Source organism: Armigeres subalbatus, chromosome 3, assembly GCF_024139115.2.
Source record: "Armigeres subalbatus isolate Guangzhou_Male chromosome 3, GZ_Asu_2, whole genome shotgun sequence".
Taxonomy (NCBI): Eukaryota; Metazoa; Arthropoda; class Insecta; order Diptera; family Culicidae; genus Armigeres; species Armigeres subalbatus.
In genome coordinates this window covers 408,341,600-408,363,701 of record NC_085141.1, presented here as the reverse complement: position 1 = coordinate 408,363,701, position 22,102 = coordinate 408,341,600, and the positions used below count along the sequence as shown (strand labels likewise).

Here is a 22,102-nt window from a genome sequence, read left to right as displayed (position 1 = left end):
AAGATTTTAGAATTAGTTTTTAATTGATAATGAACGATGATTGACGAGAAGCATAAGCCTCTGTCGATCTTCACCAGTCATGAAAACAAATTTATCGTCTTCTGATGAAAAGGCAAAAAAACAGGATCTGAGAAATCTTTCCCCTACTTACGTTATGGTAAAAAGCTTCGTTCTAGCTCAATTGACAATTAATATCATGTGTAAAACATGTCGAAATGCATCATCAGCGCCGATGTACCCACAATTGAAGCTTTTCCAAAAAAATTTATCATGGATAGTATCAATCAAATATAATCATATAAATCAAATAAAATCATCTAAAATCAAAGAACTACGCAAAAATCGACCATTTTCAACCCACTGTCAAACTTTTTTTATCAATCATCGAAAAATTGTGTATGGAAATAAGATCCAACGCGCGTCGAATGCTGCTAACAAAAAAACCAGTCGGCGGCATCATAACACCTTCGCGGCCTCTTGGAAGTGGTAGGGGACGGGGCGTTGACAGTGACCTGTATTGGGAAATGGTTGCTTCCATGGAGTTAGGAAGCAATTTTACATGGAAAGGAGGGGCCGGTTGATGGTGGACTCGTTGATGGCGGTGGCCGTATGGCCATCAAAAAGGTGGGTGAACCATCGTTTGGGGGTACTAGATCTGCCTCCTCGAAAGCCTTGAGTAGGGCAACACCACGAGGGTCCAAACTTGTATCTCCCCAGGTCGGGTGGTGGGCGTTCATGTCTCCCAAAAAAAGAAAGGGGAGACGGGGTCTCACTGATAATGTCATTCACCTTTTGTTTGATGCCGGGAAGCGTTCAATAGGGGCGGTAGACATTCATAATGCTAATAGGAATGCTACCTCGGAGACGGACTCCAACGACTGCGGCGTCTTCACGGAACTGAAGAACGTCAAAGGGGATCTCCCGGATGATCCCTATCGTCACGGAATGCCAAATATTTGTACCTACCTTGCAAACCCATTTGTATTTGCCTCCAAGGGAGCGATCCATGGGCGCTGGTGAGATGCGTGGCCTCCTGGAGGGCTATAATGCAGCGTGCACTAACGTGTGTCAACAGTTCCAGGTTGGGCAGGTTGTCTTGGGTGGTCGAGCCTGGGCCATCTCTAGACCCGTAGATAGGGCTGACTTAAGGGGCTGGATTGGATTTGGTGACATGCTGGTAGTGATAGGACCAGGAAAACGGCCGAACGGACAGGGATAGAGGTCTCAGGGTGCCGTATTCATAGCATCCGTACTAACTTCTCAATGGTCTTGGTTGACGGTGGTGGCTTGCGTCCCCCGTCATCTGTCGGGGAAAAACCAAACGTCCCGATAGCACCTGACAGGAATCGCTTGCTTTCCACGGAGTCCTCCGGAGAAACAGCGTCTTGGGACCTCTTGCTTGCTAGATTCCTTGCAGGGGGATAAAGCGGAGTTCCTCCAATCCAGTGTGTGAAAGACGTCCGCATTGAGGGGGCCTCGTCTATCGGAGGATCTGGACAGGTTCTTCATGCTTGGCGAGTCTTCGTCCACTGGGTTCTGGGGTCGACCCGGTCGTTCCGGAGAGGTCATGACGTCCGGTCTACCGGCGCCAAGACTACCCAGGACACCGTGCATGATCTGCACTACATCGGAGAGGGGTAGTAGAGTCGAGTGGGGCATCTCAAGAAACCAAAGAAAATTAACCTGATTTTTTCATTGGTAATTTTTCTAATTCAATACCAAATATTCAAAACGACTGATCCGCTTTCAGAAACAAAGGTTCAAACGTCGATTTAACGAATCTGAAAGCTCTCCCACGCAAACCAACACCATCAATAGGTAGCAGAAGCCTTCATCTACGTGTTGATGGTGTTGGTTTGCGTTGGAGTGCTTTCGGATTCGTCAAATCGACGTTAAAATCTTTGTTTATGAAAGCAAGATAAGTCGTTTTGAAAATTTGGTATTGAGTTTATTATAGAAAATTTCTATTTATTATAGGGTGAGTTTTTATTTTAGTCATTACAACTTAAAAAACGATAATTATCACCTTTTTGCAATGTTTTAACGAAGTTTTTTGCACATTTTTACAGTTTTCACACAAACGAACTAATTCCATAAATTTGATTAATCAGAGGTGGAATAAATCCTTCCGGAAACCGAGTATGCCAATCTGGAATGGTTAAACTTTCCCCATTCATTACACGTGTCATGTTTCACTCGTTCGAAACCTGCAGTGCCTTTGGAAGAGATAGGTACTTATGTATACTGCAGGATAAAATGACTCCTTCTCTCTTGGTGCAAAGTTTTTCGATTCACCTTTGGGGAAACTGACGACCAGATTGCACACTGCAGCAAACACAAAGCACCATCAAGCACCGGGAACTGTTCCTTCCGTTCGAATTTCTGTAGATACCTGCTGCGAGTGCACGCAAGATAAATGACCTGGAGGGCACTAATTAGTGCAACATTGTTTACGGAAGTGAAATATGCGAGGTGAGTCCTCAAGATTTGCATTCAAGTCGGTGAAGGGGACGACGATGACGGCTCCGAAAGTTACGGCTTTAGTCGGGCATGAAGTAACTTTGGTCGAATGGTCTAGTGGCACGATCTTAGACGTGTCTCGGAGGCTTGTTTGTGAGAAGTTAATGTAGTAGGTATACCGAAGGCACTGAACTTACTTTTGCAATACCAATCAGGGTGTAGGATGCAATCGTAGAAAATGCAAACGAAATACAAAAATATTTCTTTTGAAATTCCGGATCATAATTTTTGGTTTTAAAGTTGCCAATCATAATACAACTCACATCCATACCAAAGAAGAGAGTGCGTTTATGATCATTATAGTACTCAAATGGGTTGAATATTAGTAGTTTGTGCAACTAGTTGCAAAAACATGATTTTTACATGGTTTGATTGATTCGAAGCCCGTTTCAAAAGAAACTTCAAGTGGAGCTTGATAATAGATATTTCACAATATATTCATCACATTTTTCTAATTGATAATGCTCAAATACTATCTAACAACGTGCTCTTGCAATAAGACGAGTTAAAGCTGTTCCTTTAATTCAGTAATTTCCAAAGTGCGCCCCTCGAATCCTTTTCCTGCGGCCCGCGTGAGATTTCCTTCATGTGGCGCATTGATAAACATTACATCCCGGAAAAACTTTTCATATGTCAATATGGCATATGTCAAGTGATGTTTAAGAAACATATAAACCAAGATCATTTTATCGACTTAAGTCCAGTCAAGTACGGGACACTGGAGACGACCCTACAGTTACGGCCCGCTTCAACAGCTCAAAATAGATGTGCGGTCCTTGATAGTAAATAGACTGGGGACCACTGCTTTAATTCCACCGCTATGTAACATCGTTCATAACTTTTCAGGCCGAATGTCGTTTGGCCAAATTCCAGTTGGCCAGTTGCGTTTAGTCAAATAGTTGAAATTAATTGTATATTATTCGGCAACTCGGCCGAAAATCATTTTTTTCGAAATGGACAAATTGATATGAAATTTGCGATAAAGAATCCACGTGTCTTGGAGGGACTCGAACTCTCAACCTGTAGATAGGCGTGATTACCCCTTCACACTAGCTACCTACACACCCCTATAGCCATCAGAATCCGAGTACCGACCTCCACCGCGGTTAGCTCTTTTTTTTTGCAAATTGAATATAATTCGTATGCTCGATTTGTCCAATCTTCACATGTGCTTTACTGTTGTAGAAATTTCTCATTCCTCACTTCTCGCTTCGCCCACTTCACACCAATTCACACTACTCACTACTAATTACTCACTTTTCAACACTCGTAGTCTTAGGTTAATTTTAAATATTCCGCCAAACGGCAATTGGTCAAATCCAGAGCAGGAGCGAATACCTTTATAACCGAAATTGGTATGAACTAGCCTTGCATAAGAGGTAAAATACCAAAAAAGGTATTTCAATACTAAACGAATAATAATTTGTGATGCGTTTGGTGAACAGGCTAGTTTATAACAGAGTATGGTCTTAATAACAGAATGAGTTATTATTAAATTAATTTCTCCTGCTCGGGATGGCCTGGCTCTCTTTATGCCGTAAGTCGTCTTCCGTGTCTTTCACTTAAAACTTGAGTGGAGTACTTCTAACTAAGCATTCCACTAAAAAAGCTCTGAAAATGACTTATTTCTAGAAATCGATCCCTCAATATTTGAATACAAAAACGTTGATTGGCCCTAACACGATGATAGAAACAGGGGCTTCAGAATTCGCTCCAAGTTGATAACGATAGACGACGAAAAAGGGGCATGTCTCAAGGCAGCAAGCTTATGGCAACCTAATAGGCTTTGCTAACAGAATTCTGATTTTCGACACCCTCCCCTTCATATGTATGTAATTATATGAGACAAGGCCCTTCCTAAAAATTACGTGACACTTACATACCACCCGTAAACACTAAATCGATTTGACCGTTTTTAAAGTTTTGACGAAACCATTACGTCTTTTTTACTGTACTGAGTGTCATTTTAATTTTTGAAAATCGAAAGCGAGATCGTATCGCTGAAAGGGAAGATTTCAATCGTTAATAGCGCCTTTATCTTTCAATAAAATTTGAAGATTTATATATCAATCAACTCGGACACTCTCCAGTAATTTGCCAATTTCATCGAAACTTAAAATTTTTAACGATAAGCTATTTAAAATTTTCAATTCTTGCCAAAGCCAGTAAACATTTCAGATGTAACTAATCCAGTTCGTGTATTCTTAACACTGACATCCAAATGATGCAAGGCCTTTGGGTCCACCGCAAGACTTTCTTTGTGTTTAAAACGAGCAGTTCCTGCCGTGCGCGAGTCATTAGAGATGAATGGCCTTGAGGGTTAATATCCCTAAAAACAAACGAACAGTACGTAATGTCTGTGACATAACCGGTAAGTGGACGTAGGACTTGGGATTAAAAATCGGCGATAATACCCCAAACATTATTATTACAATTTTAGTGACCAATTTGGAAAAAAATGTCGCCCTGCTGTCCGACCCGTACAACGTCCCTGTCGATAACGGCAATTGGGTGGCGAACGGGTCTAGGATAACGGCTATTTGCACGACGGACGGTACCTGATCCAAGAAGTGGTACACTCCTCTGCTGAGGGTGTCGCGATAGCCAAGATCAATGGTGTGTTCTATTGTAGCTGCTATGCCCCACCAAGGTGGCCATTAGAACAGTTCAACCAGATGATCGATAGGCTATCGTCTGATCTAGTGGGTCGTAAGCCGGTCGTCATAGCAGGAGATTTTAACGCTTGGGCAGTGGAGTGGGGCAGCCGCTGCACCAATCGAAGGGGTCAAGCGTTACAGTGCTAGTCAATGATGGTTCCGCTAGCACGTTCAGAAGGAACGGGGTCGAGTCATGGATTGACGTAACGTTTGTCAGTCCTGGTCTGGCACCAGACTTGGACTGGAGGGTGGACGAGGGTTACACCCATAGTGATCATCTAGCAATTCGCTTTAAGATCAACTATGGCGTGCAACATCCGAGGTCCGGGGATCCCTGTCAGGTCCGGGGGTGGAGAACCAATCACTTCGACAGCGAAGTTTTCACCGCGGCCCTGGGACTGGAAGCCAACACTGAAGGTCTAAGCGGGGATGCGTTGGTAGCTGTCCTATCACGCGCGTGTGACGCCACCATGCCGAGGAAAACCCTGCCGACAGACGCCGATATACTGGTGGAGTGAAGAGATTGCGGCCCTTCGATCAACCTGCCTCAAGGCTAGACAAAGGATGCAACGTGCCCGCACCGAGGATGAAAGAGCAGACCGCCGTGAAGTGTTTCGAGCTGCGAAACTGGCCTTTAACAAGGCCATTAAGAGCAGTAAGAGAGCGTGTTTCGACAACCTATGCGATGGAACCAACGCGAATCCGTGGGGTGGCGCCTACAGGATAGTGATTGCCAAGACCAAAGGGAGCTCTTCACCCTCTGAACGGTCCCCGGATAGGTTGGCGAGGATTATCGAGGTACTATTCCCGTCTCGAGCCACAAGTCCCTGGCCTCCTGCACCACAAGGCAATATGGGTGCGGCCGAAATGGTGGCTCCGGTGACGAACGAAGAGTTACTCGCGGTGGCCAAATCCCTGGTAACGAACAAAGCTCCAGGGCCTGATGGAGTTCCAAACAGCGCTCTCAAGGCAGCAATCATAGCGAACCCGAACATGTTCAGGCTAGCTATGCAAAGATGCCTAGATGAGTGTAGATTCCCCGAAAGATGGAAAAGACAAAAACTGGTGTTGTTGCCGAAGGCCGGGAAGCCGCCGGGCGACAGTTTTGTTGCAATTTTTTAAGTATTCTTGATATAAGGAAACTGTTCCGATCTCCATCTCACTGAACATATATTCATCTCATCGCGAAACAAAGAAATACAGCACAAATTTTGTTGCTTCTTTTTGTCAACATGCGTGCTCATGACATGACCAATGCCAAGCTTGCGCGCGATACATCGATGTTTGAAGACTCGATCTTCTCTTATTATTTGGACAAAGCCGAAACAAACAGCCTTTTCAGGGCTATTATAAGAGTTAAATAAGTTTCTCCATCAGTCGCTATCGTACGGACTCGGAGGCCCTTCAGTCGAAGGGCGAAAATGCAGTCCACATTCCCTGCTTAGCCTACTTATGGAGGGGAAGGTTGCCGCTGTCGAGGCTAATATTCCGACAGTTTCTCCGCTACCAGTCGACCGGACCTCCTGATTTTTATTTTTTTATTTTTTTTTTGTTCGATGTTGTTTTCAGTGTCGGTTGATGAAAGCGTGTTGCCAAAGAATGGTATACAATGCCGATTTTTTACCCAAAGTACTTGATGTGAGAGATTTGGTAATTTTATGTATCTTTAAAGGCATGGTCAAGTCAAGTGCTATGAACGCTTCGCGGATATGTCACTGTTCGTTTTTATTCATTGAAGGGTATTTGACAATTCGTTCAAGTTCACAGTTCATTAATAATAGCAAAACATTAGCGGTTAGTATATTGCTATATTATTTTCAAATTTGGGAATAGATCCGAGGTCTGGCAACGGCTCCTGAATCTGGTGCTGGACTCCCCAAAGCATTCGTCCAATGTTTACATTTGTGAACCGAAGTGAACTCTCGAGAAAATCTAATTTGTTCTGATTTCTTATAACCACGAACCGTGCTTTTGTGTTCGTGAAAAGTTTCGGAAAGATCATCGCCATGGAGATCTGTCAAGAAGAAGCAGAGTCATGGCTTGTTGTCGCCGATTGACACGCTGAGGTATGAATCTATGAACACACACTGAGGTATTTTACTCAAACCCCACATTCTCCTTCTTTTCTCATCAAAAACGCAAAAAAAAATCTTCTAGCACAGGGTTATTTGAACCTGGGTTACTAAAACGAGACGATGGTGAACATTTGTTGCATTTGAGAAACCGATTTATACCTTCGAAAACAAAACACCAAAATAAACTCTCTCAACGTCAAGGTGTTAATCCCAAAGCAATAATCTTCTTCTTCTTCTTATTGGCATTACATCCCCTAAATGGGACATTGCCGCCTTGCAGCTTAGTGTTCATTTAAGCACTTCCACAGTTATTAACTGCGAGGTTTCTAAGCCAAGTTACTATTTTTGTATTCGTATATTATGAGGCTCACACGATGCTACTTTTATGCCCAGAGAAGTCGAGAAAATTTTCAATCCAAAAATTGCCTAGACCGGCACCGGGAATAGAACCACCGACGAACCGACGTTTCACTCCATAGTCCATGGTAAATAATTCAAATTTGCTGCCCACGACGCCATGATGAAAAATCATCGAACACTACCGCCATCCGCATAATGGCTCGCAAAGTTTTCATAGCTCAGCCACCAACCTACGTGTATAAACATTGCAACGGAGTTGTGTCTTAGCTCATTTGTCAGGAGCGATCGCCCGGAAAAGCAAATGACATGACCGTTAAAAAGTTTGAGACCACCAGAGAGCGCCAGTGACTCGTCGGAACGTCGGTGATAGAACCCAGCCACCCTCAGCATGGTCTTGCTTTGTAGCCGCGCGTCTTACCGCACGGCTAAGGAGGCCCCAAAGCAATAATATAGAAGTCAATAATTTTATAGTTCTTATAGATCGAGATATATCGAACAACTAGTAAGCTTCATGTGCACAAGCGACGCCAATCATTTAAATGTTAAACTAAACTGGTTTTCAGTGTTATGATATTGAAACATTATAGGTTGCAGCCATATTCTGTATATCTGATTCCGTACATTTTATCCATCTTTTAGTTACGCATCTACCATCTACCTGAGTTTCATCACATGTTGACTTTCTGAACAAACGCCTAGAAAATAACTTTTTTCTTAAATTTCGCAAATTGTCGAGTGCCAATAGCTCCAAAACAAACTGGTTAAGCTACGCATAATAGATTCGAACTTCTGAATAGTTTTCTGAACTCCAGTAGCATTATTATTTTGAAAATTCCAAGATATCTGATCCAACAGATAATCGCGCTATGGCTACTAAGTCAGTGTATTCCAAAATAACTTTATGTTTGGCTTTCCAATCATTTTTGCAATTTGAAATATTTCTCCCTATGAGATTTTCGTTATATCACCGCTAACCTGGTAGTCTCATGCACACTAACACAGCCAAGTGGCTACATAATTCCTAATTCATTTTAACCCAACTCAATGCTCGCAGGTCTTTGAGATTTTCTAGATCGTCAACCATTTGCCTTTAGTCTCCCATACGCACCTTGCAGTTTATCAAACTGCAAAACATGTTTCGGCCGTCTTTCACATACGCCTTATGATTCTCCAAACCACATTTTTTGACGGTTTTCCAGACGCGTGTTGTGATTTTGCCAACCTCAAACCATTCTCCACAATTTAACCATTTGAATTTAACTCACCTTATGAAATCAGCGACAGGTTCCAAAAAAAAAAGACTGGCAGGATCGTCAAAATGTGTGGCCCTAAAAAGGCCGGAACGAAATTATATGACAGCGGCTCTCCGTGGAGATCTGTCAAGAAGAGGTAGAGTCCGTAGAGTCATGGCTTGCTGCTCGCCAATTGAAACGCTGAGGTATTTTACTCAAACCCCACTCATTACCAAACAAAATTCGACAGCGGCTCTAGTATGAGCAAAATGTCCTTTTTTCTTGTAGAATAATGGCAAGCAATATTTTTCCACAAGGAAACATGACAGGTTCATGTAGTTTGCCAGCTTTGTACTAAAGATGCATGAAACACAAGCTAAATCTAGTGAGCAACGAAAAAACAAGTGAGTTTAATATACAACAGGCTGCTCTGGGCTGGTCACTAAGCACAAATGTTGAAAAGAATAATTGCAAAATAAATATTCAAAAGAGAGCCGAATAGAAGTCAGCGACTTTATGAAAGGGCATAAAAGACTACCCACATAAAGGGGAAATGTTCTCACTGAACATATATTCATCACATCGCGAAACAAAGAAGTACGGCACCAATTTCGTCGCTTATTTTGTCAACATGCTGAAAAACATCACCAAAATAAGAAATAAAACAAATACCTTTCCATTGCTTTGTTTTTTATGGGATCGGAGCCATGAGATGAACTCCAGGAGCAGTTCCCCTACATATTCTAGTTTAATTTTGAATGAATAAATACATATATGTATCGACATGTACCTACCTATTGTCGTTTTCTCATTATGCGGATTGAAAATTTCGAAGCAATCAAAACAAAACTTCTGGCTCGCACCTGTGAGTTCCTCGTTAACAATCAACCAAGATTCCTAAAAGAGGGGATTAGGTCTCCTGCAGCTAGCGCGCTGAGCGAAACAGTTCGTTAGGGGCTCCATTTCCGATTTCACTTAGCGCTCAATTCCGTGCTACATGGCTAACGAGCGACTGAACTGAAATTATCATCAACTACTAGCTAAATCCCGATCCTCCAAGCTATACACGGGGCATCATCGTGGGCGCGTGGTTCAGAATCGAAATGAACTTCCATGTTCCGCTGGTTATCAGGAAGAAGGCACACCGAGCTACGGGAACGGAAAAACTTGTTTCGTGATTGCTGAAAATGGGTTAATTACACACGCGAAATACTGAAAGGATGAGAACCGACGCTCGCGCTCGCTCGTCGGTATTCATTAGCCGTTGTTCAACGACGAGTTCGTCTTTTGGCTAGCAAAGTTACCCGCACCAGCCGCACGGTTTTTGCTTCGTTTCGATTTTGTTGGCGTTCCTGAATGATAAATTCCGTTCAACCCACGTGGCCCTTAAAAGAAAAGGGACCATCGTCGTCGTGCCCCCCGGCAGAGCCAGCTTGGCCGGTTCAATCGTCGGCGGGAGTGGAGGGCAATAATAATTGCACGGATAAGCACAAGTTTAGCACCTCGGAAAGTTTACCGGGTCTTTTGTTTCGCAGTTTTACGATTTTTTTTTGTTGTGTTGGGCGTTCGTTCTTTAAGAAATCAAACTGCCAGGTCGAAGAAAGATGCAAGTTGGAAGGTATATTGGATGAGCAGTCGTAGTGATTGTTATAAATAAGCCCACTTTTCTCCTCGGCTGGAGAGGTTGGTCTGGGTGTCAAAACCGGCAATTTGAAATGCTTTTGTTTGAGAACGGGTTGGATGGAGGGCGGAGAAAAATATCAATATTTTCTGAATAATCTTTACAAGCATTTCAAATGTTTACTGATCTCTATTTCAAACTCTGCTTAATTAGTATTAAAAGAACGAAAATTAACATTCACTGTGTTTCAAATATAGTCAGATTAAAGCAATCAGCCATGGCTGCGAATATAAATGTTTCCTCTATTCTGCAGCTCAGAATCTCTACCCATTCGCGGCGTTTCTGAAGAATTCCAGTTCCGCGAAGTCGTAAAAAGTTATGACCTGACAAAGAAGCTGTTGCGGTATTGGACAGATTTAAGTGTTTCAGAACTCTCCCCAGCCATCCCCACTCCATCCTTCCTCGGTTCGGATTTATACGCACACGGTTGTAAGTTTATCGTTGATGGTCCACGAAACAAAGTCCTGGAGTTGGGGAGAAAAAATATTGACCGAACATGTAATGAGATAAAATGAAACTCGATTCTATTGATGGTCAATACGTTTTTATTAGTTTAGAAGTTTAGCTTCTCGTCCGTTCACACGGGCCGCACCAAACTTGACGGAGTGTGTTCTGGGAATAAACGATGATTGCGATAATAAAAAGCGACGACTTTGGATCTGAACTCGTTCTCGAAAGAGAGTGATAAGTGTGCCAATTGGCTATTTAGAAAACTTGCCCGGATTGAATTACGTTGAAGCTCTTCACAGGTCCATTGAGTTGAGATATAATCAAATAATACGGTGGTTCAGTTCGTTTGAAAAATTTAATCTTCTCCAAACGGTGATGCTGTAACATCCTTCTATATATTTTTTTCGTTCTCTGTATGTCCTTTTGCAGGTACTTCCGCTCCGGTGGTGCAACTGGTGAAGCACGAATCGGAAAAGGGCAACGGTGCAGTGGTGCTGAAGTGTCACACGGGAAGCTCATCCAATCATGGCAGCGGAAATGGCAGCAGCATCATCAATTCCGGAAGAGACGACGACGGAATGCACATCGAGTGGTTCAGGTACAGGTTCAGAACGTGTGTGAGCGCTGTGTGTGCGATAGACAGTAGGGTTCAACATGATTGATCAATATTTCATCTGGAAGTATGAATGTATGATACAAACGTATATACAGTTCGCTGACGTGTTATTTAGCTGCATTAAATGCATTGTATTCGAACACTTTTGAAGCAAGTTCAAAGTTAAAAATCGTGGCACTAACATTCACCCTATTGTTCATTCATTGGTGTTTGACGAACGAACGAATGAAAAGCATATGTGGGAGTTGGGTACGATGCAAGCATCAAAAAGACGGATTGTTTCGCATCAGTGTCTGCCACCGAATCATTAAAACGAAGCTGAAATTAAAGTGTAAAAATTAAGGGACAGGAGATCGGAAATTCATTAAAATTGTGTCTATTTTATTTCCATTTTGATTTCATTGGGAAAAAAAGAAAACTTCCAATGCTGACAGACAGTTATTGATGTGAAGCGATTTGACTTTTGTTAGCAAAGTTAAGAAGATAGCAAAAATCCTTCCCTCGGATATGTTACCTTGCCGCGGTGGGTCGGCTTACGCCATTAGCACTGATATGGCAACCAAAGACATATCCTGTCGTGGTGGTATCACATGTTGACTATTTTTGTTTGGTGCCGTGTTACATATCTGGCATTGACGCACTAATTTACGGCATATGCATGTAATCCAACGGACAACGTCTCTTGGAGCCTTGAATGGTAGTGCAGTCAGGCAGAGGCCTTTTTCATCAGTGATAATGATGTGAGTTCTCTTCTTTTCGGCAATACTTTTCTGATGCGTTCCTTGTGGCGATGAGTCGTAGCCAAGCTTATTTAGCTAGCTAGGCATTTATTGAAAAACAAAGTATTCAAGACATTCGTAGGGAATCAACTGCTGGATTCACTGAGTAGAAGTTTTTCAAAACTAGGAACGTGGTGCCAGTTTTATTTTGTTATGCCTCACTTCGAAGAGCAATAATAAAAAATACCACACATTTTAATGATGGTATATGAACAATCTTATGACGGCTTCATTCACGATAATTTTTACTAATAGTAGGGAATAGGCGTGATGCAGCTTTACTTTGCCACCGAAAAGTGAATCCTATAGCTGACTCATAACTGATCATTAGTACATGAAAGATAATGACAGTTAGTTTGGAAACGATCAAGCGAACGAAACGATCAAACGAACATAATAATAGTAATACCTTGACAAAGGAATAACAATAAAAAAGACTAAATGCACGAACAGTTTCCACTTTTTACAAGACATAACTTACATTGTGTTTGATAGTATTGACACAGGATGAACCAATAACTTAGGCAAACAAAGTAATTCAAGGAACGCATACTTCATACCTTCTGACCATAAAGACAAGAATGACATCGTACAGATCAATCTATATGATTCGGCAATTGAGCCTCCAAAATAAACGAAAGATTTAAAAAAAATCTATATGATTAGGAATGAGATAATGGGAGAGAGTATCTATTAGAGTTGTAAATGTAATGTCTTTTGAGCCAGTTCAACAGTGTCTTAATGGACGACATGATCCTTGTACGGCTGGAAAACTGCTTCAAAAGTTATTAACTTGTCATTTTTGTAAATCAGGGATTGAACACTTTTTATACTTGAAAAAAACTTCCGACTCAGTTTCTTCGATGAAGCATTGGGCAACATGTTCCATGTGAGTCGAAAAACTGCTTCAGTCGATTTCGAGCGCGTACAATGACAATAAACGTCTAAATAGCATAAAAACTGACAAAATAGTTTGACTCTGACAAGAAAATGAACGTAATTCCCTCTGATTCAGTTGCAACAGCGTCTTCTTGGACGACATGTTCCGTGTACGGCTGGCAAACTGCTTCGAAAGATATTATGCTACGGTATCATCAAAGGCCTGGTGCAGAGGTTTCTACTCATTCAGAGTCCCGCCAGTAAACCTTCACAAGAAAAAAAAAAAAAGTTATGAAGAAAGCAAAATGCTCATTATTGATATTGATGTTATTCTTTTGAATGTTAATTTGAATTTCCCATTATTCAGTGACAGACAAAGACTATCTGTTGTCTTTCAAATTACATATGTTACCAGTTGCCGGTATTTTAGAGCTCAAGGTAAATTACTACAGAGTCCAAAAATGGCTACCACAATGCCACAAATGGCCGGGGTTCAGCCAAATCGCACCAAGCGCCAATGGAAAATTACCCATTTTCTTGCACAAATTTTCGTGTAGCAGATTCAATTGATCACAAATCGTATCGGATATTTTTCTACCCTATAGCTGGGGATATCCTTCAACAAATGTATGAATGAATTGATGTGAATTACTTTCGGTTTTCATTCTACGAACAAAATATCACTAGTCAGTCAAAAAGGCGCTTGGTGCGGTTTCGCTGAACCCCGACCAAATGTAAATTTATGAACGATTATCACATCTGAAACCCATTTTTTCGTGTATGCTACAAGTGAGCAAAGGTAAAAAAAATGCTTTTCACTTTTGCTTGTCGTTTGCTTTTGGAGTTATGTGCCCCTGAAAGCGCTATATGGTTTTGAAATTGGATTTCTACGCGATACTGTTTTCCACAAAAGTTATTGCTTTCATAATAATTTTCATACAAACTTTAAAAAGCGCGTGCTCACCTAAATTACAACAAATGTAACTAAAAAATTAGGATGAATATTAAAATAGCAAATGTCATCGTTCAAGCATACAGGAGCGAAGATGTGAAGATTTGAATAACTGTACTGCACATAAATCGCGCGGCAATAAAAGGCAACGTCAATGGACACGAGCGGAATTCGAGATGGACACAGTACATCAAGGGCTGACAGCTGTATAAAGCCGGGTGACACAAACTCTTTGCTTCGACTAGGAGGACCAGTATGTCTGTACAAGATTCTGGGAAGCAACATTCAGAACTGAGTAGTATTCTGCGAAACTGAGGAAGACTTTGCTAGTGCCCTCGTCACGGCAGGTATCCCACTAGGATCAATCATGAACTGGCGCGCCCAGAGTTCTGATACTGGTTTTTTATTTTATTATCAGACTAAGGCCGGAGTGGCCTGTGCTGCACATAAAAGACTTCTCCATTCAGCTCGGTCCATGGCTGCACGTCGCCAACCACGCAGTCTATGGAGGATCCGCAAATCGTCCTCCACCTGATCGATCCACCTTGCCCGCTGTGCACCTCGCCTTTGTGTTTTCGTCTAATCGTTGTCGAGAACCATTTTCACCGGATTTCTTTTCACCGGTTAAGTGCCCGGCCCACCGCAGTCTTCCGATTTTCGCGGTGTGAACGATGGATGGTTCTCCCAACAGCTGATGCAACTCGTGGTTCATTCGCCTCCTCCGCGTACCGTCCGCCATCTGCACCCCACCATAAATGGTACGCAACACTTTCCTTTCAAAAACTCCCAGTGCGCGTTGGTCCTCCACGAGCATCGTCCAGGTCTCGTGTCCGTAGAGAACTACCGGTCTTATAAGCGTTTTGTAGATAGTCAGTTTGGTACGGCGGCGAACTCTATTCGATCGGAGCGTCTTGCGGAGTACAAAGTACGTACGATTTCCAGTCACTATGCGCCTCCGAATTTCTCTGCTGGTATCGTTATCGGCGGTCACCAGTGAGCCCAAGTACACGAATTCTTCAACCACCTCGATTTCGTCACCACCGATAGAAACTCGTGGTGGGTGGTTTACATTGACCTCTCTTGAGCCTCTTCCTATCATGTACTTCGTCTTCGACGTGTTAATGACTAGTCCAATTAGGGTGGTCTAACCGGTAGTACCGAAACCGGTAATACCGGTATTACCGGCCAATTTTGGGTACCGAAAATACCGGTATTAGAGACGGAAAATACCGGTATTTTCGGTACTTCAAATTTTGCTGTCAGTATGAAAAATCTCGAATAATTTTCACCTACATGTATCAGCTTAACTGCCTGTTATAAAATATCTGTCCCATATAAATAAGAAATCCAGCATAGATGGGACAAATATTCGATTACATGCAGTAAAGACTCATCGTGCAAAAAAATACAACAATTTAATGCGCGCATGAATAACTTTGCCCAAGTAAGCATCATTGACGACGTTCACGCCACAACAAAAATCGACCATCATCGTCATTACTCATACCTGTAGCTTCATCCTCTAGCCATCAGTCAAACTGCGAATGACCTTTTTTCTTCAATGAACATTGTTGACATCGTCGAGAATTTTTCCGCAATGTATGAAATTATGAAAAAGGTACGAGCCGTAATAGTTCTTTTCCATAGATCACCTGTGACAAACGATTTTCTGCAAAAATATGTCCGTTCTAAATTCGGAAAAGAATTTGAATTGGTGGCTGATGCCAAGGCATAAATAACATGTGCTCAAACGCATCCATGAGTTGAAGCTTTAATACAACTCAACTTCAGTGATGATTGTTTGGTGGTTGGTGAAATAATTCAAGCCCTCGAAACTGTTCAAGCTGCTGTGAAACTACTCCTCAGTGAGTTCTGCACTCTATATGAAGCCGACGTGGCGCTCCAATTTATGTTGGAACAATTATCAAATCAAACCTCAGAAATTTCTGCCACTTATTCAATGCTTTTAAGGAATAAATAATAAGAGAGACGATCCAAATACGCCGATCTTTTAGATTTTTCTCCGAGGCATCTAGAGCTACTTTGATTAAATAAACGGACGGGGTCTTGAAGCGTCTAATCATTCCTGATGCGATCGTTGAAACTGAGACAACGACCATACCTGACGATCGGTACGTAGAAGATGTCTCTATGGATAATTTTTCTTGATTATTGGTTAAAGAACAACTTGTGAAGAGACTGTAGCAGACCAAAACACTTGCAATAGTGGTGGCAAATACGTTGACGCCAGGATCCTTGCATACAATCCGTAAAGAATTCTCCTACTATAAGAATCTGAAGGAATTAAGGGCAAGTATTTGATACTGATTTTGACTGTCTTGGAACCATTCGTCCAACTTCGGTTGAACCAGAGAGGGCATTTTCAGTAGTTGCCAACAAAATCCAAAGCGGGATGGGAGATGAGTCCCTCAGTATGTAATGTCTACTTTTTTCTTTGGCCAGCTCAACAAGCAATGATTTTAACATCAGAAGTTTGTCAACAAATATTGGTTTTCATCCAAAAGTCCAATTCAAAAGTTTTTCTTTTAATACCTGAAATTTTCACAAAACCGGTATTCTACCGGTATTACCGGTATTGACTCCACCAAATACCGAATACCGGTATTTGTAAAAAATGGCCAATACCGACCACCCTAAGTCCAATCCATTTAGCTTCGCTTTTCAGTCTGATGTAGGCTTCCTCCATCCTCTCAAAGTTACGTGCCATGATATCAATGTCGTCTGCGAAACCAAATAACTGGACGGACTTCGTGAAAATCGTACAACTCGTGTCAATCCCTGCCTTTCATATGACTCCCTTCAAAGCGATGTTGAATAGCAGACACGAAAGACCATCACCTTGCCGTAACCCTCTGCGCGTTTCGAAGGGACTCGAGAATGCCCCTGAAACTCGAACTACGCACATCACCCGATCCATCGTCGCCTTGATCAACCGTATCAGTTTATCCAAAAATCCGTTTTCGTGCATTAGCTGCCATAGCTGGTCCCGATCGATTGTATCATATGCGGCTTTGAAGTCGATAAATAGATGATGTATGGGCACGTTGTATTCGCGGCATTTCTGCAATATCTGACGTATGGCGAACACCTGATCTGTGGTAGAGCGTTCAACAATAAATCCCGCCTAGTACTGCGCCACGAACTCTCTTGCAATTGGTGTTAGTCAGCGGCATACAATTTGGGAGAGTACCTTGTAGGCGGCAATGTGATTGCGCGGTAGTTGCTCCTGCGGCAGAACCTCATCCTCCCAAACCTCTGTAATCACCCAGTGCAGCGCTCTAGCCAGTGCCTCACCACCGTGTTTAAACAGCTCTCCTGGTAGATGGTCTTGTTGTTTTTCAGCCGGCCGATCTCCTCCTGCATTTCCTGGAGATTCGGAGCCGGAAGTCGCATGTCCTGTGCGCGTGCTCCTAGGTTCATTACCATATCGCCACCGTTGTCTGCCATATCGCCATATAGGTGCTCTTCGTAGTGCTGCCACCACCTTTGGATCACCTCACGCTCGTTTGTAAGAAGGTTCCCGTTTATGTCCTTACACATATCGGGCTGTGGCACGTGGCCCTTACGTGAACGGTTCAACTTCTCATAGAACTTTCGTGCGTTATTAGCGCGGTACAGTTCCTCCGTCTTTTCACGGTCTCGATCTTCCTGCTGGCGCTTTTTCCTCCGGAAAATCGAGTTTTGTCTGTTCCGCGCCCGTTTGTATCGTGCCTCGTTCGCCCTCGTGCGGTGTTGCAGCAATCTCGCCCATGCTGCATTCTTCTCCTCAACTAACTGCTCACATTCGCCGTCATACCAGTCGTTTCTCTGATCCGGAGCCACCGTGCCTAGTGTAGCGGTTGCGGTGCTTCCGGTGCGGATCGAATATCTCTCCAACCATCTTCAAGAGATGCTGCGCCTAGATGCTCTTCCGTTGGAAGTGCCACTTCCAGCTGCTGCGCGTAGTCTTGGGCTAGTCTACCGTTTTGTAGCCGCCCAATGTTTAGCTGCGGCGGACGACTCCGACGCGTGTTGTTCACCGTCGAGAGTTTTGAGCGCAGACATACTGCAACGAGGTAGTGGTCGGATTCAATATTCGCACTGCGGTAAGTGCGTACGTTCGTGATGTCGGAGAAGAATTTACCGTCGATTAGAACGTGGTCGATTTGGTTTTCCGTTACTTGATTAGGTGATTTCCATGTGGCCTTGTGGATATTCTTGCGGGGGAAGAAAGTGCTTCGGACTATCATTCCGCGGGAGGCTGCAAAGTTTATGCATCGTTGGCCGTTGTCGTTCGATACGATATGCAGACTATCCGGTGCGATGACCGGTCTATACATTTCCTCTCTTCTTACCTGAGCGTTCATGTCACCGATGACGATTTTGACGTCCCGCAGCGTATATCTGCTCCAGCTTTGCAAATAACGCTTCTTCCTTGTCGTCAGGTCTCCCTTCGTGTGGGCAGTGCACGTTGATGATGCTATAGTTGAAGAAACGGCCTTTTATCCTCAGCTTGCACATCCTTGCGTTGATTGGCTGCCACCCAATCACACGTTGGCGCATCTTTCACAGCACTATGAAGCCGGTTCCCAGCTCGTTGGTGGTGCCACAGTTTTGGTAGAAGGTAGCCCCTCGATGCCCGCTTTTCCACACTTTCTATCCTGTCCTACAGATTTCCTGCAGCGCTACGACGTCGAAGTTGCGGGGATGTAATTCATCGTAGATTATCCTGTCGCAACCTGCGAAACCTAGCGACTTGCAGTTCCATGTTCCAAGCTTCCAATCGTGATCCTTTATTCGTCGCCTAGGTCGTTGCCGATTGTATCGAGTCGTATTATCTTCTATGTCGTTCGTAATAGTTGTTTTTAAAGGCAGCTTATTGGGCTTGCGCAAACCATTTGTCTCGTCGGAGGGCCGTCGTGTCAGGGCTGTTTAGCGTCCCACCTAACCTAACACCAGGACTTGGGCTTGTGCGCTTTGAGCGGCACACGGTCGCTTTGGCGGAGCCTACTTGCGGATACATGCAGCTTTTTATAGAGGTTTAACAGGGCCCACTGTCAAACCCCACCACATCCTAGGTAGGCACCACAGATGGCCTGGGGAGGGATCGTCAAGCCCTTGGACATAGTCCCTGCTGCCTCCTGATACTGGTGGGCACCAGCATTTTTGGCGTAATTGGGTCATTTATAATTTCGCGTCAGCAGTAAGAACTATAATTGGAGGAGTTAATCAATTTAAAATATATCAGGCAGTGAAAATTTTAGTGCGTTTTATCGCCTGTTATTGAAAAGGTCACTAGGAATTTTGTGGAATATTTTTCAAATTATTACAATGGGGGGGGGTCGGTGGTGGGGGTGTGTTTGGTTCAGTCATTCCTCCGGAATTTCCAAATGAACTCCTATAGGCATTTCCGACATTCTTAAATTTCTGGAATTGCTTCTATGAATTTCCCAGAAAATCCTTCTAAATTAACTTCGGGGATATATCCACAATTTCCTTTGGAAATTCAAAGAAAGAATTCCAAGAAAATCCTTCGGATATTTTTTTAGGAATATAAACAGAAATTGTTTTAGGGGTACCTTCGAAAATTGCTTTAGGAGAAATCCTTCGTAAATTTCTTTGGAAATTCCTTGAGGAATTTGTTCGGAAAATAATTTAGGTAATTAATTATGAAAATTACGCCAATAATTCAATTTGACATTCGACCAAGAATTCCTTCTAAAAATTGAGCTTGAGCTTGAGCTTGAGCTTGATTGACTGCTCGTAGTTGCTACTCCATTATGACCAGATCAGCTGTCCTTGCACAGGGAACCAACAGATGTTTGCTTGGGACTAGCACACATCTTCAATGTACAAGTACTGGTGATCTCATTTGTTAGGTCATACTGGCGCCTGCCACGTCAGAATGCAAGTCAATGTAGGAAAGAGGGAGAAAATGATAATGCAATCACTCGCCCACTGCAAGCCATACCTCTGCACTTGCCACGAGTTTATGCGGAATTTGTTGGAATTTCTGGGTTAGGTTGGAGAGGCAGAGGTCCGTCTTGGTTAACGAGCTGCCAATGTGATAGATAGGAGAAGGTAACTGATGGAATTTCTAATTTCTAACGAGCTCTATAGTTCATTTCCAATTCTAGCAGATTACTGATAGAATACTCAAGTTGAAGGTATAGGAATAGTAATGGAAACGGTATGGAAGTCCATTTCCAGTTCTAGCGATTGCTAGAACATGAGAAATAAAGAGCAAGATACAAAGTAGGAGAATGGAACGGACCTGGGATTGAACCCACGACCTCCTGCGTATGAGGCAGAAGCAGTAGCCATATGACTACCAAGCAAGGATGTTATCGATCATTTAGTAATCTGCCTTCGATCATTTAGTAGTTTGTCAATAACTCATTCCAGAGGTCTAAGTTCAAAATGTATTGCATGGTGAACTTTTAGTGCCAAGGTTTTTCTACAACTCTCCTTAACAGGTGGATACTCGAATTCTACTATTAAAGGAGTTACGGTGCTAGTTGCTATACTTATACTAAATGATAACAAAATATGCAATCATTTAGTCTAAGTTACTGTTACTAGCGCTATAGCTTCGTTATTAGTGAAATTCAAACAACGAACTGTTAGGCAGAGTTGTAGATAAACCTTTGCACTAGAAGTGCACCATACAACACATTTTGAAATTTAGCCTCTGGAATGAGTTATTGACAAACTACTAAATGATCGAAGGCAGATTACTAAATGATCGATAACATCCTTGCTACCAAGCCCGCCATTCGACCAAGAATTCCTTCTAAAAATTCTCCAAAAAGGCTTTTGTGAATTTCTCCGGAAATTAACATAACATAGCATAGTTACGGTGTACTTCGTATATTGGACACTAGTGATACTCATGTTTCTCTTTTGAAATTTCGATTCAGATTACTATCAGAAATCAAGGTGGGTGTGATCCTTGATTTTATTCTACGACAAAAATCACAAAAGCATGAGTATTACTACTCCTGGCCACGCCTCGTCACCGTAACTTGGGAGGGGGGGAAGTGTTGATTTAGTACTTACTTAATGAGAGGCCCCCGAGTCAGCGACACCCCTCATAAGTACCACGGAGTTGGATATTGGGGAAGTATTCGTTGGGTCAGGATTTGCCTGTAGTTGACAATGTGACTGTTTCGGATACGCGCGAAAAGGGTGGACGAAAAACTCCCAATAAAAACACGTCCTTTTGCACACGTTGCTATTTTATTCCAACTGAAAAAACTTCTTCGGTGACAGTGTTGGCAGTAAAATTGAAAATAACAATCAGAAGTAATTATAAAGAAAACCTTATTCAAGGGGTTCGCTGAATTTCATAACATCCTCCCCGCGTTGACACACCGTGTCAAATAACTCCATTTTCGCATTAATCTTCGATTGGCAGAATAGCTATCTTAGTTACCGCCCGGGTGACTTCTCCGTTAGCCGTTCTAATCTTCACCACACGAACTAATCCATCAGCACCTGGTGTAACCTCGACAATTCGACCCAAACGCCACATTTGTGGTGCAACGTTGTCCTCTCTCAGGACTACAAGCATGTCTGGCCGAATCGTTAATTTATTCTTATACCATTTACTTCTTGGCTGCAGTTCACTTAAGTACTCCGTCGACCACCTGCTCCAGAAATCCTGCTTCAACTTTTGCAGATGTTGCCATCGGGAAAGTGACGACACTCGTACATTATCATAACTTGGTTCAGGTACGGCTGTCAGTTCTCGACCCACCAAGAAATGGCCAGGAGTTAATGCGTTAAAATCGTTAGCATCATTGGAGACTTGCGTCATAGGGCGAGAGTTTAGTATCGCTTCTACTTGAACCAACACGGTGGTCATCTCTTCGTAGTTCAAGGATGCTTCACAAAGGACG

General features: G+C 42.9%; 1 protein-coding gene across 1 annotated transcript in view; it reads left to right on the top strand.

The window, feature by feature from the left end:
- The window catches only part of LOC134223059 (tyrosine-protein kinase-like otk), a 193,207-nt gene that overhangs the window by 128,919 nt on the left and 42,186 nt on the right, over positions 1 to 22,102 (top strand). Inside the window, exon 4 of the mRNA XM_062702196.1 lies at positions 11,405 to 11,573. Within this exon, the coding sequence (XP_062558180.1) occupies positions 11,405 to 11,573 (169 nt within the window). The remainder of the gene's footprint in view (positions 1 to 11,404; positions 11,574 to 22,102) is intronic.